The following is a 20,970-nucleotide window of genomic DNA, read 5'->3' as shown; positions in this document are numbered from 1 at the left end:
GAAATAGGATCAAAACCTAGAGATTTGTCAATCAGATCAAACAATTGAAATGAGGTATTTATTCATACATTATTATTAGATAAATGGCACAAAAGGGCAGAGAATATACTGACATACACATAATCCTGGCTTTGCAGAAAAATCCACTATCATTTCCCTCCCAACTGGATGGGAAAGGCTTTGAGGAGTTGGTGCCAGAGGATTAGCAGGGGAAGGGAAATAGCCCCAAGCTGCAAAGACAAACTGCAGAACTTCCATTTGAGACCATTTTTCCAATTCCTTTTATTGCATAGTATTAGCACATTGCAAAATGCATGTTTATGCAGTTTCTGCTCTTAATATCCCAAGTGTAGCAAGGCAATGTGAACAATAATGCAGTGAGGATTAATAAAGCACATCTTTCCCTCTCCACCCCTCTCCGCTTTCCGCAGGGGTCAGTCCCTCCGTGACTCCCTTATCCGCATGTCCATCCCCACTGATCTCCAACCCGGCACTTATCCCTGTAAGCGTAAGTGCTACACCTGTCCCTACACCTCATCTCTTGCAACCATTCAGGGCCCCAAACAGTCCTTTCAGGTGAGACAACACTTCACTTGTGAGTCTGTTGGGGCCATCTATTGCATCCAGTGCTCCCGGTGCGGCCTCCTCTACATCGGTGAAACCCGACGCAGATTGGGGGACAGCTTCTTCGAGCACCTCCACTCCGTCCGCCACAACAGACAAGATCTCCCGGTAGCCACCCACATCAACTCTGCTTCCCATTCCCATTCAGATATGTCCATACATGGCCTCCCCTACCGCCATGATGAGGCTAAACTCAGGTTGGAGGAGCAACACCTCATATAACACCTCATATTAACATCCTTGAGAAATTTAATTTTAGCCCAAAATTCGTATCTTGGATTAAATTGATACATCATATACCTTTGGCTTCTGTAATTACTAATAATCAGAGATCCCCCTTTTTTAGGCTTTTTCGAGGGACTAGACAGGGCTGTCCTTTAAGCCCTTTACTATTTGATATTGCCTTGGAGCCCTTGGCAATCGCTCTTCGTGATTCACCCAATATATTTGGCATTATTCATGGGAATGAGATGCATAAGGTATTATATGCAGATGACTTGTTGACTTGGAACTGGGAATAGGGAATGGCATTTTTGCATGTGGCGGGGTGGGAAGAGGTATAGTCGGAGCCCAGTTCCTCCGTCTCTGCCGCATCTGCTCCCAGGATGAGGCTTTCCATTTCAGGACATCTCAAATGTCCTTTTCCTTAGGATCGTGGTTTCCCTTCTGCCGTCATCAATGATGCTCTCAACCACATCTCCTCCATTTCCTGCACTTCGGCCCTCACCCCATCCTCCCGTCATCACAACAGGGAGAGAGTTCCCCTTGTCCTCACCTACCACCCTACCGGCCTCCGGATCCAGCACATTATCCTCCACAACTTCCACCACCTTCAACAGGACCCCACCACTAAGCACATCTTTCCCTCTCCACCCCTCTCCGCTTTCCGCCACCCACTTCAACTCTGCTTCACATTCCCATTCGAATATGTCCATACATGGCCTCCTCTACTGCAATGATGAGGCTAAACTCAGGTTGGAGGAGCAACACCTCATATACCGTCTGGGTAGTCTCCAGCCCCTTGGTATGAACATAGAATTCTCCAACTTCCGGTAATTCCCTCCCCCTCCCTTCCCCTAACCCTATTTCATTCTACCCCCTCCCCCAGCTCCCTCATGGTTCCGCCTCCTTCTTCTACCACCCATTGTTTTCAGGGCTATGACGTCAATGCTTCCCCTCCCCCACCCCCTTGTCTTTCAAATTACTGGTCTTTCAACTGAAGCTACAAGCATTCTTCAAATCCTTCCCCATCTTTCATTCTTCAGTCCTGACGAAGGGTTCCAGCCCGAAACGTCGACTCATCGTTTCTAACTGATACTGCCTGACCTGCTGAGTTCATCCAGCGTACTGAAAGTGTTGCTTTGATCACAGTATCTGCAGATTATTTTGTGTTAACAATAATGCAGTAACTGTTTCCTAATTGTATATGAATTCACTGGTGTAAGCGACTTGCACCAGTTAATCCACACACAATGCAACATGTTGACTTCCATCCCTTCTTACTAACAAGAATGAAGAACCCTTTACTCTGCACATGCATGTTTGTTACAATTGCTCTTTAAAATTCAATACATAACAATTTCAAAGTTCAAAGTACATTTATTGTCAAAGTATGTATACATTGAACAACCTTGAGATTTGTCTGCTTACAGGCAGCCACAAAACAAAGAAACCCAAAAGAAACCATAAAAAAGACTGCAGAGAGAAAAAAACAAATCATGCAAACAATAAAAGTAAGCAAATAGCATTCAGAATGAAAATGAGTAGTGATGACACTATAAACATGAAGCCCGAAGCAACCAGAGCAATTTAAAAACTATGGTTAAAAAGCAATGAATTACAAATTTATTTATTTATTGACAAATAGTGCAGAATAGGCCCTTCCATCACTTCGAGCCACAGCACCCAGCAATTCCTTGATTTAACCCTAGCGTAATCACAGGACAATTTACAATCACCAATTAACCTCCCAACCGGTATGTCTTTGGAATGTGAGAGGAAACCGGAGCACCCGGAGGAAACCCACACGGTCACCGGGAGAACTTACAAAACTCCTTACAGGAAGTGGCGGGAATTGAACCCAGGTCACCTGAACTGTAAAACATTGTGCTAACACTACGCTATCATGTCACCCTGTACTCAGGTACTTAGCTAGCACTAGCTATTAGCCTGCTTGGCAGAGAAATCAGCATAAATATTTCAGTAATATAAAATCTTCCTCTCTTTTAGAATCATTACTGTGGAATAAAACTTACTTGTCTCTGAAAGGTTTTGCATCCTATGATGATCCTTAGTGATTCTCTTATTAGTATGATGGAAAGGAACGCCTTTGACTGGAGACTGATCCACACAGCAATGCACGGTGTCACAAGGTAAGATACCACAGAAGCTTACTTCAGGCCAAGAAGTTTCCGTTTTTAACGTTGTATGAAATGGACTTGTGTTCTTTACTAAAGAATAAAATGAATACAATTGGCTTGTCACAATGACATTTCTGTATGTAACATTTGAAATGTTTTCAGTAAAATTATCTACCTGAAAATGTTGTATGTGGAGTAATGGTAGCTTGTCCGGTTGTGCTCAGTACTTCTGAATTATAGCTGCAATGTGAAAATAAATGTGATAGCATCATACAGTCATAGAGCATTACAGTGCAGAAACAGGCCTTCCAGCCCCTCTAGTCTGTGCCAAACTATTGTTCTAACTAGTCCCATCGACCTGCACCTGGACCATAGCCCTCCATAACTCTCCCATACATGTACTTATCCCAAATTCTCTGAAATGTTGACATTGATCTCGAATCCACCACTCTCACCCTTCTCTGAGTGAAGTAGTTCCCCCACAGAGTCATAGAAAAGCACAGCAATTCAGCCCATCTAGTCCATGCTGAACCATTGAAGCTGCCTACTCCCATTGATCTGCACTGGGACCATAGCCCTCCATACCCCTACCATCCATGTACTTGTCCAAACTCCTCTTAAATATTGAAATAATTTCCCTTAAACATTTCACCTTTCACTCTTAACCTGTGACTTATGTTAACCTACGTTCTAGTCTCATCCAACCTCAGTGGAAAAAGACTGATTACATTTAGACCATAAGACCACAAGACAAAGGAGCAGAAGTCAGCCATTCGGCCCATCGAGTCTGCTCCGTCATTTTATCATGAGCTGATCCAATCTCCCATTTAGTCCCACTCCCCTGCCTTATCACCGTAACCTTTGATGCCCTGGCTACTCAGATACCTATCAATCTCTGCCTTAAATACGCCCAATGACTTGGCGTCCACTGCCGCCCGTGGCAACAAATTCCACAGATTCACCACCCTCTGGCTAAAAAATTTCTTCGCATCTCTGTTCTGAATGGGCGCCCTTCAATCCTTAAGTCGTGTCCTCTCGTACTGGACTTCCCCATCATGGGAAACAACTTTGCCGCATCCACTCTGTCCATGCCTTTCAACATTCGAAATGTTTCTATGAGGTCCCCCCTCATTCTTCTAAGCTCCAAGGAATACAGTCCAAGAGCGGACAAACGTTCCTCATATGTTAACCCTCTCACTCCTGCAATAACCTTCTCATTTACCTTATCTATATCCCTCAATTTTGTATAGCCCTATCAAATCTCCCCTCATTCTCCTACAGGAAATAAAGTCCTCATCGATTCAAATGTTCCCTATAAATCAGTCCTGGCAACATCCTTGTAAATTTACAGCATTGCCTTTCATTCCATTAGAAACAGCTGTACAGAGCATTGTTTTGTTTCTCTCTGCACCCTGCGGCACATCCAGTGGCAGCCTTGCTGCTGTTGTTAGCATGTGCCTGTTTTTTATGGGTCTGAGTTGCTAGCTCAATGCTGAACCCAGCACGGATGGAAACCGTGCAAGGAGCCAGCCGGATTTGAACCTGGGACCATTGGCCTCAGAGTCCTGTGCTAATGCCACTACACCACTCTAGCACAGAGTATTGGAGGAGTTTAAATACCATCAAGAGTAGAAATTTATAGGGAAAATATTTACCTGCTATTGATAACTTTGAGGTCATTTTTCTCTTCGGTTAAAGTCAGCACATAGAGAGCCAAAATCGAAATAATACTGTCATACAAAATAAACTGTTACTTGTCGCATACTGAACCCTTGGCAAACACAATATACAAAGCCACAGTCATTCCTTAGAAGGAATCATTTTGGATTAAACCAACTAAAGGTTTCAACTAATTTAATTTATTCAGTAATTAAATGTTCTAATTAGAAACCCTGTTACTCTGCAGTTATTAACCAATCCCAGATTTGGTATGTAATAATAAATCAAGACTTTGTTTATATGCACCAACTTGCAAATTCATATCAAACTAAAATACATTTTGTGAAAAAAAGTAACACACACAAAATGCTGGAAGAACTCAGCAGGTCAGTCAGCAACTATGGAAAGGAATAAACAGTCGACGTTTCAGGCCAGGAAAGAAAGGGAGAAGATGTTGGAATAAAAAGGTGGGGGGAGGGGAGGGAGGATAGCTAGGAGCTGATAGTGAAGCCAGGTGGGTAGGAAAGGGAAAGGGCTGGAGAAGGAGGAACCTAACAGGAGAAAGAAATCCAGGGGAAGGTGATAGGCAGGTGAGAAAAGGCGAGAGGGCAGAATGAGGAATATAAGAAGAGGGGAGGGGGAGGAAAAATTTTTGTAAAAATATTCTTGCTACAATTCTCGTTGCCATTGTACTGAGGCAGATGAGATCATAAAGTTGGTGGATTATACCATGAAAAATGTACGAATAAAATATATTTTGAGACATTTTTAGACCATAAGACATAGGAGCAGAATTAAGTCATTCAGCCCATTGAATCTGTTCTGCCATTCCATCATGGCTGATTTATTACCCATCCTTCGGCCTTCTCCCTGTAACCTTTGACACCCTTACTAAGCAACAACCCATCAACCTCTATTTTAAATACACCCAATGACTTGACCGCCACAGCTGTTTGTGGCAATGAATTCCCCAGCTACAAGAACCTCGGGATAAAGAAATTCCTCCTCATCTCTATTCTAAAGGGACACCCTTATATTCTGAGTCTGTGCCCCCTGGTCCTAGACTCTCTCTCTATAGGAAACATCTTCTCCATGTCTACTCTACTCTACCTAGGCATTTCAATACTTTACAGGTTTTATATTAGTAGTTGTGTTTGACAAGAAACAAGAATGCAGATTGGGGACAGAGTAATGGAAACTACAGCACAAATCCAACCTCTGAGTTCATCAAATCTGATTCTGTAATTATAAAAAGCAAAATATGACACTGAAATTTCTGCATCTTTTTAATAATTGGAACTATAAACATACTCTTCCTATTATGAAGCACACGTAATAAAACAAATATTTGTAGATTATTATGTACTTTTATTGACTGCTCCACATAGTAGGGAAATTTCACATTTTTACCATAAATGCTTGAATTTCATAATGCGCACCTCCAAGGGGATCACAACCTTGTTATGCTTTGGAGACTCCTGTGCCTCAATGACCCTGAGAGCTGTGTTGGCTGGAGTCAGGGCCTTGCGTTTTGGTTCTTGGTAGGGTCACCCATGCCAAACAGGTCATAGGTAGAGGCCAGACTAAGAGTGGTCCACCAGTCCCCCAGGTTCATGGGTTCAGCTCAGGGCTGACAACCCTGACTGGTCAAACAAAATTGTTACAGAAACAGCAATGAAGGGTCCTTCTACGTCTGAGAGCGACGGTATTCCTGAGTCTTCACCAGGGACTTGCGTGACTGACTGTAGTGAAAACTGAGCTACTGATACGATGCTGGAAGCCCTGGACACCACCAGAGATGGAGGATCTTTATTGCTGCCCCAAACACCAGCAGCGTAATGGGCAAAAGAAAGAGAAGAAATCATAATGTGGAATTTAAATATTTCTCTCTGTGGTAGCCAGGTTACAACCCCATTTCCTTTCCACTGACTGTTCACACCGATTGGAACACTAGGTAGCTAAGACTATGGAAACAGCAATGACTTGACAAGCTTTTATGACTACTTAGAAACAAATAAAAATAAGGTATGATATATCTACAGCATCAAGGTAGAAACTGCATTTTTCTCCATATCTCCAAATGCACTTTCCTACTCACACTTTTCTGTATATTTCATCACAATGACAAAACTATATAATTCTTATCTCTAATCATTAAATTCTAAGCTTTATACTGTACATCTACCTTTTAACTTCAACTTGGTTTAACTTTCATTTACAGCTATGTTGTTACTGAACACTATCAGTACTAGTTATTTCCACTGCTTTGAATACTAAACGTTACAGTGTCTGTATAAAGTCCATTGGAATTTGGGGAGGGGCAGACAGGGGAGAAATTGGTCCATGGAAAGGAGATTCAAAAAAAAAATAGAATTAGCCATTGCTGAGAATTGAAAACCAGCCACTGACAGAAAATTTTAATCATTTGGGGTGAGGTGTTCGCAGGAAGGGATAGAGGAAAAGGATGTATTCAAAATGCATTTGAAAGTCAAACATGAATAGAAAATATTTTACAATTAAAACCATGCCAGCCAAGTATATATTTATTTATTTATTGAAATACAGCATGAAATAGGTCCATCGAGCCGTGCTGCCTAGTAATCTCTGATCAACCCTCGCCCCATCACAGGTCAATTTACTATTTACAACCGAGTCAATAGGGTGGATGTGGAGAGGTTGTTTCCTCTGGTGAGGGAATCAAAGACCAGAGTACACAGCCTCAGAATGAAGGGATATCCTTATAGAATGGAAATGAGGAGGAACTTGTTTAACTAGAGAGTGGTGAATCTGTGGAATTCATTGCCACATGCAGCTGTAGAACCCAAATCATTGGGTACATTTAAAAAGAGGTTGATAGATTCTTGATTAATCAGGGCATGAAAGGATATGGGGAGAAGGCAGGAGATTGGGGCTGAGAGGGAAAATGGATCAACCATGATGAAATGGCGGAGCAGACTCGATGGGCCAAATGGCCTAATTCTGCTTCTATATCTTGATGTCTTATGGTCCACTAACTGGTACATCTTTAGACTGTGGGAGGAAACTGGAGCACCCAGAGGAAACCCACACATTCCACGGAGAGAACTCCTTCCAGATGACATCAGAATTGAACTCTTTTACAGCGCCACACTAACACTGCGTGGCACCCAAGTTTAATTCAAAATTTTAAAATGCAGAATGTCAATAACAATTTTTTTTTAAAAAGGATGCAACTAATTTAGAATAGTTTGAGTAAATCTATGTTTACCAAAAGGCCATGACGCCAAATAGAACCGTGATGGCAGTCTGCAAAATTTTTTGTGGAGAGCACTCTTGTTTAAGGTAAGCCTGAATGACAAAGAGAAAAACAGTCAGAATTAACTAATGCACTAAGATGAGACACCTTGAAATAAATAACACCCAGATTTTTTTATAGATTAGATTATGAGGAGACTCAGTCCTCGTTTATTGTCATTTAGAAATGCATGCATTAAAAAATGATACAACGTTCCTCCAGAATGATATCACAAGAAAACACAGGACAAACCAAGACTAAAACTGACAAAACCACATAATTATAACATATAGTTACAACAGTGCAAAGCAATACCATAATTTATCACTAATACACAAAATACCAACCTGACATCAATTCCAAGTAGGAACAATTTCAGTCTGCATTACTGTACTCTGCACTGTTGTGTCTTTTAGTGCTTGTCACTGTATTTGCTGTTGTGTTACCATATATACCCGGGTGGCAGGGTGGAGATACGTCTCTACCAAAGGAGCTGTACGGCACTTCTTCCCTCCGCTAGCCTGCAGATCACCCTCGGACCAGGTGCAGCACCTCCCCGATCAGGGCCAGGTGAAGCCATGGGATCAGGTGGTGGATGGTCCAGCCAGTGCATATCACAAGTCCTGGCTATGTGAACACTGACACCAACCAGGCAGTCTCTGAAGAGTACTGATAATGGCTGGCATCACCTGTCTTGTAAAGACACTGCCCAGAAGAACGTAATGGCAAACCACGTCTGGGTAGCCTCCAACCTGATGGCATGAACATTAACTTATCAAACTTCTGCTAATGCCCCACCTTGCTCTCATACCCCATTCCCTTATTTATTTACGTACACACATTCTTTCTCGCTCTCTCCTTTTTCTCCCTCTGTCCCTCTGACTAAACCCCTTGCCCATCCTCTGGGTTTCCCCCCCCTCCCCCTTTTCCTTCTCCCTGGGCCTCCTGTCCCATGATCCTCTCATATCCCTTTTGCCAATCACCTGTCCAGCTCTTGGCTCCATCCCTCCCCCTCCTGTCTTCTCCTATCATTTTGGATCTCCCCCTCCCCCTCCCACTTTCAAATCTCTTACTAGCTCTTCCTTCAGTTAGTCCTGATGAAAGGTCTCGGCCCGAAACGTCAACTGTACCTCTTCCTAGAGATGCTGCCTGGCCTGCTGTGTTCACCAGCAACTTTTATGTGTGTTGCTATATATTCTGTTTTCTCTGTGAACTTCATGTGAGCAAAAAATTTCACAGCATTCTGATTTCTATTGCAATAAACTAATCTTAACTGAACCTTATTCAATCTGTACAGAATATGATATTCTCCTGTAATAATGATAGAACTGAAAATTCAGTCAAAAATATCACAAATTATTTCCACTGAATTGCCCTCTTGAAATAGGATAACACAGCATGTGCTGGCTTCAACAATGGGGTCAGATGCTTCCCATCAAGGAATGTCCAAACATTTTACCATATCATTAAAATCTAATTCACGTGCAGTCTTGTTTCAGGTTGGCCCGAATGACAAAGAGGAAAAAATTGGTGCTTCAGATTAACTAGATTAATTGGTCATTATAAATTGTTCTCCAATTAGGCTATGATAAAATTGGGGGATAGCTGTGCGGCGTGGCTCAAAGATCCTCAAGGGCCTATTCCGCGCGCTGTGTGTTTGTATCTACTGTATGGATGGATGGATGGATGGAAGGATAGAGCGAGTGCTGAGATTAGACACATTAGTAGATTTTAGTCCATGTGTTCTTTAAGGGACAATTCTGAATCCATTTTGCAGAGTGTACCATTTGGGCTTGAAACTGGTTGTTAGAATTCCTATTGCTACTTAACTGGGATAAAAAGTTCAAATTTGCATCAATCCATGACTAATAAACAGACTAATAAGCTAACAAAGCAGAATAAACGGTGTAAAGACGGTAAGGTAGAAGGGCTGAAATGTGTGGACCTCAGTGCAAGAAGCATCAGGAACAAAGGTGGTGAACTGAGAGCTTGGATACATACATGGAATTATGATGTAGTGGCCATTACAGAGACCTGGCTGGCACCAGGGCAGGAATGGATTCTCAGTATTCCTGGATTTCAGTGCTTTAAAAGGGATAGAGGGGATGGAGAAAGGGGAGGAGGGGTGGCATTACTGGTCAGGGATACTATTACAGCTACAGAAAGGGTGGGTAATGTAGCAGGATCCTCTTTTGAGTCAGTATGGGTGGAAGTCAGGAACAGGAAGGGAGCAGTTACTCTACTGGGGGTATTCTATAGGCAGCAGAGATACAGAGGAGCAGATTGGGAGGCAGATTTTGAAAAGGTGCAAAAATAACAGGGTTGTTATCATGGGTGACTTTAACTTCCCTAATATTGATTGGCACCTGATTAGTTCCAAGGGTTTAGATGGGGCAGAGTTTGTTAAGTGTGTCCAGGACGGATTCCTGTCACAGTATGTGGACAGGCCGACTGGGGGAATACCATACTAGATCTAGTATTTGGTAATGAACCGGGTCAGGTCACAGATCTCTCAGTGGGTGAGCATCTGGGGGACAATGACCACCACTCCCTGGCCTTTAGCATTATCATGGAAAAGGGTAGAATCAGAGAGGACAGGAAAATTTTTAATTGGGGAAGGGCAAATTATGAGGCTATAAGGCTAGAACTTGCAGGTGTGAATTGGGATGATGTTTTTGCAGGGAAATGTACTATGGACATGTGGTCGATGTTTAGAGATCTCTTGCAGGATGTTAGGGATAAATTTGTCCCAGTGAGGAAGATAAAGAGTGGTATGGTGAAGGAACCATGGGTGATAAGTGAGGTGGAAAATCTAGTCAGGTGGAAGAAGGCAGCATACATGAGGTTTAGGAAGCAAGGATCAGATGAGTCTATTAAGGAATATAGGGAAGCAAGAAAGGAGCTTAAGAAGGGGCTAAGAAGAGCAAGAGGGGGGCATGAAAAGGCCTTGACGAGTAGGGTAAAGGAAAACCCCAAGGCATTCTTCAATTATGTGAAGAAAAAAAGGATGACAGGAGTGAAGGTAGGACTGATTAATGATAACGGTGGGAAGATGTGCCTGGAGGCTGTGGAAGTGGGCAAGGTCCTCAATGAATACTTCTCTTTGGTATTCACCAATGAGAGGGAACTTGATGATGGTGAGGACAATATGAGTGACGTTGACGTTCTGGAGCATGTTGATATTAAGGGAGAGGAGGTGTTGGAGTTGTTAAAATACATTAGGACGGATAAGTCCCCGGGGCCTGATGGAATATTCCCCAGGCTGCTCCACGATGCGAGGGAAGAGATTGCTGAGCCTCTGGCTAGGATCTTTATGTCCTCGTTGTCCACGGGAATGGTACTGGAGGATCGGAGGGAGGGGAATGTTGTCCCCTTGTTCAAAAAAGGTAGTAGGGATAGTCCGGGTAATTATAGACCACTGAGCCTTACATCTGTGGTGGGAAAGATGTTGGAAAAGATTCTTAGAGATAGGATCTCTGGGCATTTAGAGAATCATGGTCTGATCAGGGACAGTCAGCATGGCTTTGTGAAGGACAGATCATGTCTAACAAGCCTGATAGAGTTCTTTGAGGAGGTGACCAGGCATATAGATGAGGGTAGTGCAGTGGATGTGATCTACATGGATTTTAGTAAGGCATTTGACAAAGTTCCACACAGTAGGCTTATTCAGAAAGTTAGAAGGCATGGGATCCAGGGGAGTTTGGCCAGGTGGATTCAGAATTGGCTTGCCTGCAGAAGGCAGAGGGTGGTGGTGGAGGGACTACATTCAGATTGGAGGATTGTGACTAGTGGTGTCCCATAAGGATCTGTTCTGGGACCTCTAATTTTCGTGATTTTTATTAACGACCTGAATGTGGGGGTAGAAGGGTGGGTTGGCAAGTTTGCAAACGACACAAAGGTTGGTGGTGTTGTAGATAGTGTAGAGGATTGTCGAAGATTGCAGAGAGACATTGATAGGATGCAGAAGTGGGCTGAGAAGTGGCAGATGGAGTTCAACCCAGAGAAGTGTGAGGTGGTACACTTTGGAAGGACAAACTCCAAGGCAGAGTACAAAGTAAATGGCAGGATACTTGGTAGTGTGGAGGAGCAGAGGGATCTGGGGGTACATGTCCACAGATCCCTGAAAGTTGCCTCAAAGGTGGATAGAGTAGTTAAGAAAGCTTATGGGGTGTTAGCTTTCATAAGTCGAGGGATAGAGTTTAAGAGTCGCGATGTAATGATGCAGCTCTATAAAGCTCTGGTTAGGCCACAACTGGAGTACTATATCCAGTTCTGGTCACCTCACTATAGGAAGGACGTGGATGCATTGGAAAGGGTACAAAGAAGATTTACCAGAATGCTGCCTGGTTTAGAGAGTATGCATTATGATCAGAGATTAAGGGAGCTAGGGCTTTACTCTTTGGAGAGAAGGAGGATGAGAGGAGACATGATAGAGGTGTACAAGATAATAAGAGGAATAGATAGAGTGGATAGCTAGCGCCTCTTCCCCAGGGCACCACTGTTCAATACAAGAGGACATGGCTTTAAGGTAAGGGGTGGGAAGTTCAAGGGGGATATTAGAGGAAAGTTTTTTACTCAGAGAATGGTTGGTGCATGGAATGCACTGCCTGAGTCAGTGGTGGAGGCAGATACACGAGTGAAGTTTAAGAGACTACTAGACAGGTATATGGAGGAATTTAAGGTGGGGGTTTATATGGGAGGCAGGGTTTGAGGGTCGGCACAACATTGTGGGCCGAAGGGCCTGTACTGTGCTGTACTATTCTATGTTCTATGTACGTTAAATCAAACTTCTTTTGCCTTTATTCATCAGGCACAACTGTGGAAAGAGAAACAAAGTTGGCTATTCTAGTCGAAGTCTATTCATAGACATGCATCCATAGACACGTACCACTGCTACACTTCCTGTGTCATAAACATGATCATATTCCAAAAGTTTAAAGATGTCTTAAACCAGTTGAAGCACCTTCAATAATTCCAGAAGACTGAAGTAGGGTAAATACTGAAAGGCTTTTATTCGCAGTAAAACGTGACTTCCATGCTGAGTGTCTGCCACTGGACTGAGGGGGAGGGGCAAGGCCAAATCACCTTTATTCAGGGGTCTGTGGGAGGAGCCACAGAGGCAGTCAGCAAAGGGGCGTGTCCAGACAGGTAACCCAGTTACAACATATATATGGTTTACCACACCAGTGTAAGGTATATGCTATATATTTTAACTTTCTTAAGAATCAAAGCTGCTTCGTTTTCTGAAAACTGTTAATTCACTTTTGTTTGTAGATAACATTGCTTATCTAAAATCACTGAATGACCAATACTCTCAGTAAAAAGTTAATTTTGAACTAACTTAAGTTCCCAATAAAGGATTTTTAAAAAAATTCTTTCTCAGATGCGTGTTTCCCTAGAATTTGTTGTTTATCCCAAGTTGACTTTGAGGTGATATTGGTGAGTTATTCTCTCGTCTATGTTTTCAAGGATGACATTGCTGCTAGTAAGGGAGATCCAGGATATTGCACAGTATTGCTTTGCACTTCCCTATCAAATCTTCAGTGCCGTTCAACCTAAGAAATAGAATGTACATTGCAACGCAGATCTCTGATGCTCTCACGTACCTTGTGTTTGGCCGTAACAGGTTTCTTTGAGGGCACTAAGCTGCTGGATCGGCTGAACATGCTGTAAAGCAGTAATCAAAAATTCAGTTTAAACAGCCTTTTCACTGATTACTGATTCTGTGGTCTTATTTGCTTTCTCTTAGTAGATGAAGTTATAAAACTTTTTAAATTAGATTAGATGTATTCATTAATCACATATACAGTGAAACGCATCAACTTAGTGAAAGATACGCTGCGTTCTGCCTGACACTTGCTGGTGTCAGTATAAGCTGGTCCAACTGCAGCAGAGTGGCATAGGCCAAGGGCACATGTAAGGGACTCATTGAGGTTTGGAGCAACTACTGACAGGGCTCTGAGGGAAAGGCCACAGGATAGGAATGACTTGCCACTGGACACAGTGTAATAACCATTCAAACGATTCACCAATGTTGGAAATATTGTAAAGGCACGCAGGCCTGGTCAACCAAATGAAGTTAATGCCATGTCCTGTGCCTATAGCAAAAATATACTAGGGAGAAAAGAACAGTCTGAAATACAGAAATACCAAAGCTAAGGTTTATTTTTAATTATTTATTTATTTGTATAATTAATAGGCTCTTCCAGCCCTTCAAGCTGCGCCACCCAGCAATATCCTGATTTAGTCCTGGCCTAATCACTGGACAATTAAACAGTACGTCTTTAGACTGTGGGGGGAAACCAGAGCACCCAGAGGAAACCCACGCGGTCAGGGGCGGAACGTACAAACTTCTTACAGGCAGCGGCAGGAATTGAGCCCGGGCTGCTGGCACTGTAAAGCATTGTGGTGGTCACTAAGCTACCATGTCGAAAGTGGTCCAAACTCACACTTGGAAAGAGTGGTAGAGCGATTACTTTAAAACAAACCAAAGTCACAGTCAGACTAAGCCAAGAGATTGACATTGTATGATGCGTTTCCAAATGATGAATTTCCAAATCGAGAAAGGTACTTTCGATCCTTTATCACAAAACCAGCAAAGACGAACAATCATATAGTGATAAAAAACGAACAAAACTAAATTAGCGATATACTGATATGATATTAGCATTCAAATCAGCATAACTAAGTGTTCTAATTAACAGAATCAGAATTAACATTCTATGCATATTTAAGCAGTCTAATAACGTTCCAATTAATGTCTCCATGGCTCAATACTTTTCCACTAAACAACTAACTAACCATAAGTGTGAATACGTAACTCTACTCATTTGTTTCTACCATGCCCCAACCACATGACAGATTACCATAATTAATGAGCCACAAAATACAATACAGACAGAAAATACATGGCTCCTGTAAGTGACATTATATTGGGTCGGCTCCTGATTGACAACTATGTAGTTGGACATTGGTAAAATTGTATTTGCCTTACCTTGTCTTATCACTGAATTCTGCACTACTGCGGATAGCATGTGGACTACGCCCATAAGGTGAATACGCTCTCTGTTTCCTGCAGGTGAAAGATCAATTCACTTTCTTTTCACGCCAAAGAACAACCCTGTGCAAGTAATTTTCGATAGACAATTGAGAGGTGGAGCTGGCTAGAGACAGGGGAAAACCTAGAAACTAAATTTTCAGAGCTAAATGGAAATAAACAGAATGCAAATACGCATGTCAGGATACTGTTCATTGACTACAGCTCAGCAGTTAACACCATCGTTCCTACAGTCCTGATCAAAACGCTGCAGAACCTGGGCCTCTGTACCTCCCTCCGCAATTGGATCCTTGACTTCCTAACCAGAAGACCACAATCTGTGCGGATTAGAAGTTACATCTCCACCTTGCTGACGATCAACGCTGGCACACGTCAGGGGTGTGTGCTTAGCCCACTGCTCTACTCTCTCTACGCCTATGACTGTGTGGTCAGACGTAGCTCAAACAGCATCTATAAATTTGCTGGCAGAATTGTTGGCAGAATTTCAGATGGTGATGAAAGGGTGTACAGGAGCAAGATATATCAGCTGGTTGAGTGGTCTTGCAGCAACAACCTTGCCCTCAATGTCAGCAAGACCAAGAGCTCATTGTGGACTTCAGAAAGGATAAGATGAGGAAACATAAACCAATTCTCATAGAGAGATCAGAATTAGAGTGAGCAGGTTCAAGTTCCTAGGTGTCAGTATCTCTGTGGACCTAACCTGGACAGACACAACATGTTGATGCAGCTTTAAAGAAGACAAGACAGAAGCTATATTTCATTAGGAGTCTGAGGAAATTTGGTTTGCCAATTAAAATATTCTATAGCTGTACCGTGGACAGCATTCTGACTGGCTGCATCACCATCTGGTATGGGGGGAGCTACTGCACAAGAATGAAGTAAATTGCAGAAACTTGTAAAATTAGTCAGCTCTATCATGGGTAATAGTCTCCATAATATCCAAGAAATCTTCAAGGAGCGGTGCCTTAGGAAGGCGGCATCCAACATTAAGGACCCCCACCACCCAGGACATGCCCTGTTCGCATTGTTACCTTCCGGAAGGAGGTACAGAAGCCTGAAGGCACACAGTCAGCAATTCAGGAACAGCTTCTTCCCCTCTGCCGTCCGATTTCTGAATGGACATCGAACCCATGAACACCACCTCACTACTTTTTTTTATTTCCATTATTTTGCACTACTTATTTAACTCTTTGAAGGTAGCTGGTTTTTCTGGTGTGTTTTACAGTTAATTATTGTGTGATAAAAGAAAAAACTTGTTAACGATATCCTTATTCTGAAGAGATTTATTTTAGATTTAGTCTCCCACAGTATTCAAATGCAAATATTTACTATTTGCTATGGCCTTATTTTAACTTGGGTTCCTTAAGGTCATTATAGCCGGGGGTAGTAGTGGGGACAAGCTCCCACTACCTATTAAATGCTCCCAATGGCGTGCACCTCAAATAGCCTCTGACAACTCCTGGCCTTCACATGTGGCTTAGCTACTCAGCCCAGCTGAACCGTTTCTACTGACAGGAGCAAAGGCGGGTTACTGCTGCCTTAAAATCAGTCACTTCGGGCAGATGGGGCTCATCAGCAATGGTTGGCAGCTCACCCCGGAGAAGGAAAACTCTGATGTCAAAGCTCCGCTATACCCACTCATGGGGAACGCTTTGGGAGTAAACCCTGAGGGAAAAGTCTGGAGCTGGCATCTCTAAGGCAGTCCTACATTGAGTTCAATGCTGACTGGCAACTCCTGTGATGCTGCTGGTACCAATCCTTTGGGTTCATCAGCTGCCTGGAGAGGGGAAGCCTGCCACATGGGCAACAGTTTGCTCTCCATATCATACTGCCCAGGCTTGCGTATCTAGACAACTAGGACACAACATCCGTGGTCAACTCTGACCGAGGGAGGCCTCAGCTCAACTCATTTTAACTTAACTATTTAATAGACATATATATTCTTAATACAATTCAGTTTTTTCTCTATATTTATTATGTATTGCTGCCATAAAGTTAAAAAATTTTATATTTGCCAGTGATATTAAATCTGATTCTGATTAGGATTTTTTTCTTTGCATAATTTGTCTTCTTTTGCATAAATTATGAAAACAGAATGACTGAATGAATAACGGGGAAATACACAGGAGAAGTTGTACCTCAAACACTTCCATTACCATGTGATATGGAAATGTGGTATACATCCTATCGAAAGGACAGACTGATGGGCAGAGGGGGTGGTTTGGCTCTGTTGGTGAGGAATGATATTCAGTCCCTTGCGAGGGGTGACATAGAATCAGGAGATGTAGAGTCAGTATGGATAGAACTGAGAAATTGTAAGGGTAGAAAGACCCTGATGGGAGTTATCTACAGGCCCCCAAACAGTGGCCTGGATATAGGGTGCAAGTTGAATCAAGAGTTAAAATTGGCATGTTGCAAAGGTAATGCTACAATTGTTATGGGGGATTTTAACATGCAGGTAGACTGGGAAAATCAAGTTGGTACTGGACTCCAAGAAAGGGAGTTTGTGGAGTGCCTCTGAGATGGATTCTTAGAGCAGCTTGTACTGGAACCCACCAGGGAGAAGCCATTCTGGATTTAGTGTTGTGTAATGAGCCAGATTTGATAAGGGAACTTGAGGTAAAGGAGCCATTAGGAGGTAGTAACCATAATATGATAAGTTTTAAACTACAATTTGAGAGGGAGAAGGGAAATTCGGAAGTGTCAGTATTACAGTTGAACAAAGGGTACTATGGAGCCATGAGGGAGGAAGCTGGCCAAAGTTGACTGGAAAGATACCCTAGCAGGGATGACAGTGGAACAACAATGGCAGGTATTTCTGGGAATAATACAGAAGGTGCAGGATCAGTTCATTCCAAAGAAGAAGAAAGGTTCTAAGGGGAGTAAGGGGCGACCGTAGCTGACAAGGGAAGTCAAGGACAGTATAAAAATAAAAGAGAAGAAGTATAACATAGCAAAGATGAGCGGGAAGCCAGAGGATTGGGCCACTTTTAAACAGCAACAGAGGATAACTAAAAAGGCAGTACGGTGAGAAAAGATGAGATACGAAGGTAAGCTAGCCAAGAATAGAAAGGAGGATAGTAAAAGCTTCTTTAGGTATGTGACGAGGAAAAAATTAGTTAAGACCAAAGTTGGGCCCTTGAAGACAGAAACGGGTGCATTTATTATGGGGAACAAGGAAATGGCAGACGACTTGAACAGGTACTTTGGATCTGTCTTCACTAGGGAAGACACAAACAATCTCCCAGATGTAATAGTGGCCAGAGGACCTAGGGTAACGGAGGAACTGAAGGCGATTCACATTAGACAGAAAATAGTGTTGGATGGACTGATGGGACTGAAGGCTGATAAATCCGCAGGGCCTGATGGTCTGCATCCCAGGATACTTAAGGGGGTGGCTCTAGAAATCGTGGACGCATTGGTAATCATTTTCCAATGTTCTATAGATTCAGGATCAGTTCCTGAGGACTGGAGGGTGGCTAATGTTATCCCACATTTTAAGAAAGGAGGGAGAGAGAAAACAGGCAATTATAGACCGGTTAGCCTGACATCAGTGGTGGGGAAGATGCTGGAGTCAATTATAGAAGATGAAATAGCGGCACATTTGGATAGCAGTAACAGGATCGGTCCAAGTCAGCATGGATTTACGAAGGGGAAATCATGCTTGACTAATCTTCTGGATTTTTTTGAGGATGTAACCATGAAAATGGACAAGGGAGATCCAGTGGATGTAGTGTACCTGGACTTTCAGAAAGCCTTTGATAAGGTCCCACAAAGGAGATTAGTGGGCAAAATTAGAGCACATGGTATTGGGGGTAGGGTATTGACATGGATCGTTAATTGGTTGGCAGACAGGAAACAAAGAGTAGGGATTAACGGGTACCTTTCAGAATGGCAGGCGGTGACTAGTGGGGTACCGCAAGGCTCGGTGCTGGGACCGCAGCTATTTACAATATACATTAATGATTTAGATGAAGGGATTAAAAGTAACATTAGCAAATTTGCAGATGACACAAAGCTGGGTGGCAGTGTGAAATGTGCGGAGGATGTTGAGATAATGCAGGATGACTTGGACAGGTTGGGTGAGTGGGCAGATGCATGGCAGATGCAGTTTAATGTGGATAAATGTGAGGTTATCCACTTTGGTGGCAAGAACAGGAAGGCAGATTACTATTTGAATGGTGTCAAGTTAGGAAAAGGGGAAGTACAACGAGTTCTAGGTGTCCTTGGTCATCAGTCACTGCAAGTAAGCATGCAGGTACAGCAGGCAGTGAAGAAAGCTAATGGCATGTTGGCCTTCATAACAAGGGGAGTTGAGTATAGGAGCAAAGAGGTCCTTCTGCAGTTGTACAGGGCCCTGGTGAGACCACACCTGGAGTATTGTGTGCAGTTTTGGTCTCCAAATTTGAGGAAGGACAATCTTGCTATTGAGGGAGTGCAGCATAGGTTCACGAGAGGTTAATTCCCGGGATGGCAGGATTGTCATATGTTGAAAGATTGGAGCAACTAGGCTTGTATACACTGGAATTTAGAAGGATGAGAGGGGATCTGATTGAAACATATAAGATTATTAAGGGATTGGACACGCTAGAGGCAGGAAGCATGTTCCCAATGTTGGGGAGTCCAGAACCAGAGGCCACAATTTGAGAATAAGGGATAAGCCATTTAGAACGGAGTTGAGGAAAAACTTTTTCACCCAGAGTTGTGGATCTGTGGAATGCTCTGCCTCAGAAGGCAGTGGAAGCCAATTCTCTGGATGCTTTCAAGAAAGAGTTAGATAGAGCTCCTAATGATAGCAGAGTCAAGGGATATGGGGAGAAGGCAGGAACGGGGTACTGATTGTGGATGATCAGCCATGATCACAGTGAATGGCGGTGCTGGCTCGAAGGGCTGAATGGCCTACTCCTGCACCTATTATCTATTGAAATCAAAAAGTAAAGTTATTATTAAAGTATGTATTTGTTATCATATACTACCTTGAGATTTATTTTCTTTCAGGCATTTACTTGAAAATAAAGAAATACAACAGCATTTATATAAAAACTACACATAAAGAAAGGCTAACAAACAGCCAATGTGCACAAGAAGACAAATTATGCAAATAATAAAACAAGTAACACTGAAAACGTAAGTTGTAGATCATTGAAAGTGAGTCTATAGGTTGTGGGATCAGGTCAAAGTTATGGAGAGTGAATGAATCCATGCTGGTTCAGGACCCTGATGGTTGTAGGGTACTAACTGTTCCTGAACCTGGTGGTGTGGGACCCAACGCTAAAGGAAAATGTGAAAAATCAAAGAAATTGCAGATGCTGGGAATATAAATACACACAGAGAAAATGCTGGAACCCCTCTGCAAGTCAGGTCGCATCTGAGGGAGGAGAATGATACAGGTTAACAAAGGTTCCTCAAACTAAAATGTCCTGAAGAAGGGTCTCGGCGCAAAACGTTGACTGTTTATTCATTTCCACAGATGCTGCCTGGCCTGCTGAGTTCCTCCAGCATTCTGTGTGTGTTGCTCTGGATTTCCAGCATCTGTAGAAACTCCTGTGTTTAACATTGAACCTGTTTTCCTTCCCACAAATGCCGCCTGACCTGCAGAATATTTCCAGCATTTTCTGATTTAGAAATACACACAGTAACCATTCGAGATGGCAAGATATTACAGATTGAGTTCCCTTCTGGTGGAATATCTACTGTAAAAAAAATAATTTCAACTTGCATCAGAATGAAAAGTCTGCAGCAGAACCTTGTGTTCTTGTGACAAGCGTGTGCTACTTGGTCCAACAGCTGATATTTCTGCAGTAAGGTTCTCCTGACCAACAAACTGATTCTAGACTTCAGCAGAGGGAAACCAGAGGTCAATGAGTCAGTCCTCATTGGAGGATCAGAGTTGGGGAGGGTTAATAACTTTAAATTCCTGGATGTTACTATTTCAGAGGATTAGTGATAACATTTCCTCCTCGCTGACATTCAACACTGGTGCACCTCAGGGGTGT

At 42.8% G+C, this 20,970-nt stretch overlaps 1 protein-coding gene across 2 annotated transcripts in view; it reads right to left on the bottom strand.

Moving 5' to 3' along the window:
- The window catches only part of LOC134351488 (myelin regulatory factor-like protein), an 88,603-nt gene that overhangs the window by 27,840 nt on the left and 39,793 nt on the right, over positions 1 to 20,970 (bottom strand). For both annotated transcript variants that reach the window (XM_063057700.1, XM_063057701.1), the window contains 6 exons: positions 14,912 to 14,989; positions 13,524 to 13,584; positions 7,891 to 7,970; positions 4,640 to 4,714; positions 3,160 to 3,224; positions 2,880 to 3,074 (listed from right to left, as the gene is read on the bottom strand). In XM_063057700.1, the coding sequence (XP_062913770.1) occupies positions 2,880 to 3,074; positions 3,160 to 3,224; positions 4,640 to 4,714; positions 7,891 to 7,970; positions 13,524 to 13,584; positions 14,912 to 14,989 (554 nt within the window). The remainder of the gene's footprint in view (positions 1 to 2,879; positions 3,075 to 3,159; positions 3,225 to 4,639; positions 4,715 to 7,890; positions 7,971 to 13,523; positions 13,585 to 14,911; positions 14,990 to 20,970) is intronic.

The sequence above is a fragment of the Mobula hypostoma genome, chromosome 9 (genome assembly GCF_963921235.1).
Source record: "Mobula hypostoma chromosome 9, sMobHyp1.1, whole genome shotgun sequence".
NCBI lineage: Eukaryota > Metazoa > Chordata > Chondrichthyes > Myliobatiformes > Myliobatidae > Mobula > Mobula hypostoma.
The sequence above is the reverse complement of the archived record's forward strand: the minus strand, read 5'-3'. Positions and strand labels throughout refer to the sequence as shown.